Here is a 9,780-nt window from a genome sequence, read left to right as displayed (position 1 = left end):
ATATGTGATTTCTAATAATTCTAATTTTGAACTTCAATCTTCCCTCATTTTCCCCACCCTGCCAGAAGTTTAACTGCTCCCTCCACTCAGCCCAAGCTTTCAAGCCTTCACTTTTAGTTCCCATCCAGCAGAAAAAAAATCAGCTTTTCCCTTTTGAACCCCCAAGGCTATCTGTGGAGCAGCAAGGCCTGACAGAACTCTTGTGTTTTCCCTGGCAGAGAGCAGCAGGCGAGGATGAGGAGGCACATCCTGAGGTGCTGGGCTGTGCTCGTGACTGTGCTGGGGCTGAGCGTGGCCGAGGACTTCCCATGGACCAAGAACAACCCAGGCTCCTTCTACTACGGCACTTTCCCAGCTGGTACCTTCCAAACGCAGCTGGTCTGGGCACTGGAATGTTCTAGATCTGCTCCTGTGTTTGCACAAGGAAGTGACCCAAAGGTGTTCCTTGTCCTTCCAGGGAAATGGCAGGAACAGAAATGGAGGTGGCTGCAGAATGCAGGACCACTTTGGGATCTGCTCCTGGGAATTCAGGGATCCACACGGCCCTGCATTCCATAGAGCCACTTCAAGAGGAAATAGAGGAAAGGCTCCCATAGTAACAGTTCATGTCCACATCTCCCTGATTAAAATGCACTGTAGCAAGTCACACCTGAGAACTCCTCTACTGTTTTATAAATTACCTACAATTAATGAAATAAACACCCTCTGTTATGCAGCTCATTTAAGAAATTAGTGAAATAACTGCGCTGGGTTTGTTTCAAACTGTTCAGTACTGTCCAATCCACTCTTCAGTATGGCTTTATGAACCTTATTCTTTCTTCAACACATATTTAAACACATTTCATCCAAGCAAAATCAAAACAAGAAAGATAAAACCACTAACTGTGCTCAAGTTTTTAAGTAATTTATGATATGGCATTTTGTGTAACAAAAGGAAAATAATCCAGAATATACCTACATATTTTACATAACATCTAAACTTGTAATTGCTAAAACTACCATGAAAATCAGCAAGGAGAAATTATGTGGAAACCTTTTTTTTAATTTTTTTAAGTAAGATATTTCTGCCACACTATCAATGCCCTACCTTATCACTGTAAAATACAGATTTTACAGGCTTAACAAACAAAAGGATTTGAATCCCTTCTCAGTGCATCAGGACACCTTCAGTTCATTATCCATTTTCAGACCTATTTAGGCACAGATACATTTCGAATGTAGAAAACCTCAGCCCCTCCAGCAGTGTTTACTTTCACTGTCAGTTCCCTTCTCCCATGAACATTTAGCACCAAGACCAATCAGCAGGAAAATATTTCAATAACTCCCCTGCTTTTTACCTTCAGGTTTCTTGTGGGGTGTTGGAAGTTCTGCCTACCAGACAGAAGGGGCCTGGGACAAGGATGGGAAAGGACCAAGCATCTGGGATGCTTTCACTCACAGGAAAGGGAAAGTGGTCAGGAACGAGACGGGAGATTCTGCCTGTGATGGCTACTACAAAGTCAAGGTATTGATAAGAGGAATTAATTTCACTCTGCAAATGTTCTGGGGCCATTTCTTGATCCTGGTTTCCCATTTTGAATGAACAGCTTTAGCTGCTCTAAAGGCTCACTTAACTTAGGAATCCAAGGGCTGATATTTTTAATCAGTACAGTAAAATCTACTTTCCTTATAATCTCATAGAGCCAATAAGTCCACAGTGTTTTCCAAATACATCTCAGCTTTTCAGGATTTTTTGTGCAAAAAATACTCTAGATGTTGTAGGAAGTCCAAACGCTTAGTTAGAAATACAATAAACACATTTGAGCTTTCAAAAAAATATATCTTTTTGTGTGTATGTGTAAATGTATGAGGTTTTCTATGTATTTTTAAAAGGCTTTAAAATTCAGTCTGGATGCTCCCCAGTTTTTGAAAGGATAGCAAACAAATAATCAGTGCAGATCTGTTCACATGTTTCCAAGCCTAATACCATCAAAACCAATTTTCAAATTACTGTGCTGGAGGAAAGACAGATACACACCAAGAGGAATCCAAATGAGTGTGAGAAGCCAGGGTTACATAATTGGAATTGCAACTAATTTAATAAAATTTATATTCCATTGAGGTTTCTCCACATACATGAGGTCCAAGGGAGAACCAAGAGATCTCAACAAGAACTAAGAGAAAAGAAACTAATTATGCTTTACTCTCCTAAAATGGGAAAATGCAGGAGAGGTTTCATTTGAGCTCTCAAACCAGCAGAAGTTTGAAAGAACAGCTTAAAAAGTATCTTAGGAAAGCTGGCACTCTGAGCCTCACTGGCCTGTGGCACCAGAAGAGATTGATGCAGAGACTTTTTGGATTTGTGTCTAGAAATACTTTCTAAAACTTGCTTGTATCTGTCCAGCTACCTGGTCCTCTTTATATCAGAGCACTCTGCCTTCATCATAATTCTCTTTGCATTGGCACAAATACCACCAATTTCTAATTTCATTGAACACTAAAGAGGTGCAATTTCTTAGCAAAAGAACATACATTCACGTGGGATTTAGGGGGTTTTCTTATGGAAGTATAAGACAGTAAAGAAAAGTCCAAGTAATGTTTTTGAGCCTGAGCTGAAATGTTTGCAGTCAAGATTAACAGGTTTCTATTATTTTCTAATACAAATTCTGACATAAACATGATTGTGTTGCAAAACCTCAGCTCACTTTTCTGTAGTACAAACATTCAGTCTCCACAGTCACACAAAACATTAAAGGACTTCTTTGGACTGTCAAAAAAAGTGGTTAAAGAAGGCTTCAAGTAGAATGAGCCTCAAAGATCAGAAAATAACAGATGGAACCCTCTTTTGTGCAAATCTTCCATAGATTTTCTGCATTCAGAATTATTTAAAACAGATGAGGAATTGAAGTTATTCTGCTTGGCCTCAGGATGTGTTAATTGGATTTTCTTCTCACAGGATGACATTCAGTTATTGAAGGAGCTGAAGGTGAATCACTACCTCTTGTCTATCTCATGGCCAAGGATTATGCCCACAGGCATCAAAGGTAAGCACAATTTCACCACAATTCTTCCCAATATTCTTATCTGTGAGGAATTTTACTCCTGATTACCCACAGTTGTTCAACATTCCTGTTAAACAGATTTCTGTTTGTCTGCATTTAACCATTACAGAATTCCCAACACTACAATGTAAAATTCCTTAGTTAATAATTTTAGATTTCTGTTCTTTCAGTTATTTGGCAACCAATGCAGGTAATTCCTTGTCTGTGTTTTTCATCAGCTGAGCAACTGAATGAGAAGGGAATACAGTTCTACAATGACACAATTAACAGTCTTCTGGAAAACAACATCACCCCTATTGTGAGCCTCTATCACTGGGATCTGCCACAGGTCAGACAATATTCAAATTAGTGAAACACCTCAAATAAAACCTGATAGAAATAATTTCCTAAGGTTAAGAACAAGAGTACTTAAAAAAATTAGACAAGCCTGCATGATTTTAAGAACTTGTAAATTTTCCTATTCATTTGTATTTTATATGCATTGAAGTCTTGAAAAATCTCTGAGCTAGAAATAGAAATCGAATTAAATAGAAATAAAAGTCTTTTTTAAGCAGTAGATAACCTTCAAGTACAATTAGTGACTCTTGAAATTCTTATTTCCGAAGGTTCTTCAAGAAAAGTATGGTGGCTGGCAGAATATAAGTATGGTTAATTATTTTAATGATTATGCAAATCTGTGTTTTGAGAAGTTTGGTGATCGTGTGAAACACTGGATTACATTCAGCAATCCTTGGGTAAGTCATCAATGCCTTTCCTTCCACACGCTCCCATTGCACTGTTCTGTTCCCAAAATTCCATGCAAGTGACACTAGAGGAAAGTAGGTGAAAAAAATGGAGAGAGAGAGAGAGAAGGAAGGGAAAAAGATTCAAAACATTCATCTCTGTGGCCAAAAATCTCAGCAGGCAGATTTTGCACAAAGGCAGTTTTAAGACATGAAATTCCAGGAAAATTTTGAGAACTCCTCAGCTGGAGAGACACCAGAAGTTGGAAAGGCAGCTGTTATTTACCCTTCCCCATTCCTGAGCTCACCCCACGAACCCTCCTCCCCAACAAGCCTCAACAGCTCGGTACCAGCCAGGCAGCAGGGCAGGAAATGAGAGCCAAGGGAGGGAAAAGGGGATTGGAGAGGGACAGCCCAGGCAGGGGAACACAGGATCCAGAGGACGGAGCACAGCCCCTGGCCCTGGAGCCCAGAGAAGGACTGACTGTGTGTGTTTGCAGGCAGTAGCTGAGAAGGGCTATGAAACAGGAGAACATGCACCGGGACTGAAGCTCGGCGGCTGCGGCGCCTACAAGGCTGCTCATCACATCATTAAAGTAAAAAACCTCCTGTGATTGTGCTTGAAATGATGTGTCATTTAAAGATTTTTATCAGATTTCACTCTTTAAACAGAAGCATAGTTGCACAGCCATGTAATTTCCAAGTAGGACACTGAAATTATCATCTGGTTTTAAACCTCCAGTGCATGATCCAAGGCACTACTGATATTTGGAGCTTGATTTAACACTTGCAACAATTTCAATTTTCCTTATATCATAAATGTCTCTTATGGTTTGTTTCAAGCTGGTTGAAAAAGAAAATATCCAGGTTAGTCTAAAAACAAGCAGCAACATCCTGGCCTGTTGAAATGAACCCGAGTGCTGCAAGTGACTTCAGGAAGTCTCGTAAAAATTAACTTTCAACTGCCTGAATAAATTAGGGAAAGACATCCAAAGTCCAGAGCCGTGGGCCAGAACCCTTTCCTGTGTCAGCTCCATGTGGATGTCCTGGAATTTAGGGAAGGAATCTTGCACAAAGGCTTTTGTGAATGTCTTACATGTCTTACATGAAAGTTTCTGTAATAAACACAACAGAAACTCTATATTTTCAGACAGACCTCAGTGCAAGAAGTGCTCACCAGCTTTCCATGCCTTAAGAGATGAAAACGTTGTGGTGTGCACTACAAATGTGCACATTATTTATTCTATTCTTACATTATTTTTACAGACTCACGCCAAGGTTTGGCACTCCTACAACAACACGTGGCGCAGGGAACAGAGAGGTAATCAGGATTCATTCTGTGACTGTGCTGCTGTTTCTATTAAGGGCTTAAAGAACTGCAGAATTGTTCCTTTGTTTTAAGGGATGGTTGGAATTTCCCTAACGAGTGGCTGGGGGGAACCTGTTGATCCACACAGCCAAACAGACAGAGATGCTGCTGAAAGGTACATCCAGTTCCACCTGGGATGGTTTGCAAACCCCATTTACAGAGGCGACTACCCAGAGGTTATGAAGAATTATGTAGGTAAGTCCCAGTAATGATGACATGAATAGATCCACACTTCCATCACAGCACAAGGGAATAACTCCTGGCCAATGTGTTCTTTAGTCAAGTGAGGGCACAGGTGAGACACAGCAAAGCAACCAAAGTCCCCCAGGCTGGACACAGCTCCTAAAGCAGTTTGGGGACAGGACACTTTCAATTGCTGTTTCTCAATGTATTGTACCCAACTTAATTCTCCAAACCAAAAGGATGAAAGATTAGCTCATCTTAAAAAAGCCATTTAAGCTCAGGTGTCGTTGACATGAACACTAAATTCAGGAAAACCATATTTGTCCCCAGTGCAGGTGCCCAGGGAAGCTGCGGCTGCTCCTGGATCCCTGGAAGTGTCCAAGGCCAGGCTGGACACTGGGGCTTGGAGCAGCCTGGGACAGTGGAAGGTGTCCCTGCCCATGGCAGGGGGTGGAATGGGATGATCTTCAAGCTCCCTTCCAACCCAAACCATCCAGGATTTTATGATTCTATGATTTATTGTTGGTGAGATAAAGAAAACCAATTTCCATGCTCCTCAGAAGTTGTTTCCTATAATTATTTTGCTAGGTAGGAAGAGTGCCCAGCAGGGCCTGGGGACATCAAGATTACCAACCTTCTCAGTGCAAGAGAAAACCTATATTAAAGGCACCTCGGATTTCCTGGGAATTGGTCATTTCACCACTCGTTATGTTCTGCAGAAGAACTTTCCCTTCCTCCAAGTGTCCAGTTACCACACTGACCACGACCTGGCTGAACTGGTGGACCCCAACTGGCCAGCTCCAGGCCCTAAGTGGCTCTACTCTGTGCCCTGGGGGTTCAGAAGGTTACTCAACTTCATTAAGGTGAGTAAAGCAGATGTTTCATTATAAAGGAAGCAAACAATATGCCTGGTTTAGATTTAGATTTTCAACAGTTCCAGCTATTGGTCTTGTCATAGTGGGAATTTTGTCAAAAACCCCTTAATTTCAGCTCAGAAAACTATAGAATTCAGTCATTTTAAAATAAACCCCATAGTTAAAACTTAAATTCCTACTACACATTTTTCTTACTTAGGTAAGTAAATGTAGAAATTTGCTTTTAATGCACTTTTCTAATTTACATTTTCTGTCAAAATAAAATTATTTTATGTGAGCCAATTTAAACATTTCTGTTTGCAGACCCAGTATGGGAACCCCCTGATTTATGTGACAGAGAATGGAGTGTCTGAAACAGTGCAGTGCCCTCAGCTGTGTGATGAGTGGAGGATCCAGTACCTGAAGGGATACATCAACGAGATACTCAAAGGTCACTTAAAAACAGCTCTATAGGATTTGACTTTTGGAGTGTTTTCACCTTCTGCTTATTTTTCACTTTGTCATTTCCATTACAGAGAAATAACTATTCACTAGTCAAAACGGACAGCAAAATCACTCAAATTTTCACCAAAATGTCAACCTAAACAAACATATTCATAAGTACAATACCTGAGATTTAATACTGCAATAAATTAGCAGTCTCCACTTTCAGAAAGAAAAAACTGCTATGCCTATAGAGCTGTAGTACCTTGAAGATAAAAAAAAAACAATTTCAAAGACTCTAAGTTAATTTGCACTTCGTTTTTCTGTCCTCCTCCCCATCTCCTCCTGCTATAAACCAAAACATTTACAGAACTATATTTTAAGGACAAACCCCACCTTTATCAGTGATTTGTGTTGTTTCCAGCTCTGAATGATGGTGTAAATGTCAAAGGTTACACTGCCTGGTCACTGCTGGATAAATTTGAATGGAACAAAGGCTTCTCTGAAAGATTTGGGCTTTACCACATTGACTTCCAAAAGAAGAACAAACCACGGTACCCAAAGGCATCTGTTGACTACTACAAAAAGATTATCAGTGCAAATGGATTCCCTAATCCAAGAGAGGTGATGTCAGCTGCTAATTTTGATTTTTTTTTCCTTTTTCTTTGATTTATGTGCAAATATCACATTGAATTTCAGGAACAACTCGTATCAATATGGTACAGAAAGGATACTTTGGTTCTGGTAAATTAGGGATCTGCTTGATACAGAGATATTCAGACACTGAAAGTGGGAACAGCCTCAATTACTGTTTCTAAACCATTCCACATACTGGAATCCCAACTGAACTTACTGATGCAATCAAAAATTCTCCATCAGAAATTATTTAGCAGTGCTATCAGATTTCTAGGCAGAAAACTCCACATATGTACCACCCTACTGGAAAATATCCTGAAATGTATTATATGCTGTTAAAATTTTTATTAAACTATTACTTCGGAGAAATACACTGCAATAAAACCTATAAAGAAACTTCCAGAAAATCATGTGTTGGAAGAATAAAGTAGTTTCAGGTTAATTGTAGGGACAGGGGTTGAGGGGCAGGGAGGGAGCTGTAGGAGTGAGGAGGATGCTGCAGTCTCACAGAACTGTCACCTTTTCCAGGTGGAAAACTGGCATCGAAAGGCCATGGACACCTGCTCTGCCACACACCAACACCTTGCTGCAGGTAATGATGGCTCTGTTTTCTTCTAGAAAAGCAGATTCTGTAAAGTTTACATATTAAATTGCTCTCTGAATACTGCTAAAAGGTATTTTCTCCCCAAAAGCACTGCAAGCCTCTGAAGAAAAAATGTCTTTATTTACTGTCTCCAACTAAAACCAGTGTAGCTAAATGGATCAGCTGTGGATGTTTACTGAAATACAGGAACTGGAAGAGCTACTACTTAAAATTGAGGTTGGAGATGACAGCATTCTCATTAAAATAAAACTGCTGAATGCTTGTCAAACACAAACCAAACCCAGACAAATCAAGACAACCACAGAGAAAACATCTAAATGTTTGAATTTTACATTAAGTGGAACCCTAAAAATAAATAAAAGGGCCAAGGACTGGCCAAGGATCAAGTTTGAGGTGTGATGCTCCTGGTAACAAAAACTCCAACATGACTGATCCAGAACACCTGAAAAAGCTCCTGGTGTAATTCAGAACCTTTCAGAATTCCTGAAGCACAAATTTTTAAAAAGATCAAATAACCACTATAGATGCTTGCAAGAGGATGAGCTAAATTCCACGTGGTAGGAAACATCCCAGCAGTCAGCCTAAATTAATCCTGCTCAGCCTCCACTTCCAAGTCATGTTCAGTGTCAATGAACTGGGTTTACTGAACTCTTCCAAGCTTCTATGTGGAATAAAGTCCTTCAAAATAAAACCCATTTAATTTTTCAGATACAGAACAATCATAAAAAGGCCAAAGCTTCCCAAGGATTTCTCTTCAACAATTTCTTTTTCACCTTGCTGTGGGGGAAATAAAAATCAAAGGACGAGTAAAATATTGTTAATACACTGCAGCTAATTCATAGCAAGGACAATTTCTGCAGCTCTCTGAGCACTGGCATGTCTTTAGAAATTTAACTTAATAAGAAAAAGAGAGTGAAAACTATCATGGATTTGCTCTAGCTCTGGCAGACTTAGGAAGTTCTGTTTGCTTGCTTTGCTGCTTAAGACAATGTCAACATTTTTATGTTCAAAAAGTCTTTATGTTAACTCTAAGTCGGGTAGTACTGTACTCCAGAGGATTACATATCTTACATATTCCTCATTTCTCAAATTTTAGATTCCCTGATTACTCACATGGAAATGGTGACAGAGATTGTTCTTCCTACAGTTTTCACACTCTGCATTCTCATCAGTATTGTTCTCCTCATATTCTACCTTCGAAACCACAGCTAAAACTGATGGTTGCACACATCTTCATTTGCCAAAAGGACTAAGCTGCAACTGCTTTGAGTGGTTAAAATTTACCACAGATGCCTCTTTTTATACCCCTGTAATGAAGCATCATTTACCAAACCACCTAGAGCTGTTACAGTTTTTCTATTAAATTCCCAAAACATCTTTTTGTTTTTACCAAAATGCAAAACACTCTCTTTCCACTGATTCTAAGTGGTAGATGTTACAATCCTTATTATCTTGGAAACTATGACACATTTTGTTGACCAGAAAAATAGTTAAGAGTAAAGTGATTCAAATCTTGCCTGTACAAATTTCAAGTGATTAAAAGCTGCTTGCAAATTCTGATTTCAGTCTGTTTCATCAACAGCATTTTGATTACCATGTAATTGCTATTTGACACATGATTTGAAATATAAAAGGACTTAAATATTCCAAAAGCACTGCTTAAATATGAACTTATTCATGTCTAAAAGTTAGGATAATATACACCTTGCTACTGAGGTGTGGAGAAGAGTTGTTTGAATTGAGTAATCCGAGGTTTAAGATCAGATTTAAACCACATCTCTGCAGTCTGGTTTACAGGAACTAGACTTACCTTATACAATTTTATAATATATTACACACAAAAATGTGGATTTTAAGTAATCCAAGCACTTCCAAAATTAATATTCCACCTTCAATTCCCTTCTATTGCAGGTAGAAACAATAAACT

General features: G+C 39.3%; 1 protein-coding gene across 1 annotated transcript; it reads left to right on the top strand.

Moving 5' to 3' along the window:
* The first annotated feature begins 234 nt into the window (after window positions 1–234).
* LCTL (lactase like) lies at window positions 235–9,065 on the top strand. Its single transcript, XM_062501154.1, has 13 exons — window positions 235–358; window positions 1,344–1,504; window positions 2,936–3,023; window positions 3,260–3,369; window positions 3,647–3,775; window positions 4,264–4,359; window positions 5,030–5,084; window positions 5,166–5,327; window positions 5,904–6,178; window positions 6,494–6,620; window positions 7,038–7,237; window positions 7,778–7,841; window positions 8,950–9,065. The coding sequence occupies exons 1-13, from the start codon at window positions 235–237 to the stop codon at window positions 9,063–9,065; spliced, it is 1,707 nt and encodes a 568-aa protein (XP_062357138.1).
* The last annotated feature ends 715 nt before the right edge of the window (window positions 9,066–9,780 follow it).

The sequence above is a fragment of the Cinclus cinclus genome, chromosome 13 (assembly GCF_963662255.1).
Source record: "Cinclus cinclus chromosome 13, bCinCin1.1, whole genome shotgun sequence".
Lineage (NCBI taxonomy): Eukaryota > Metazoa > Chordata > Aves > Passeriformes > Cinclidae > Cinclus > Cinclus cinclus.
The sequence above is the reverse complement of the archived record's forward strand: the minus strand, read 5'-3'. Positions and strand labels throughout refer to the sequence as shown.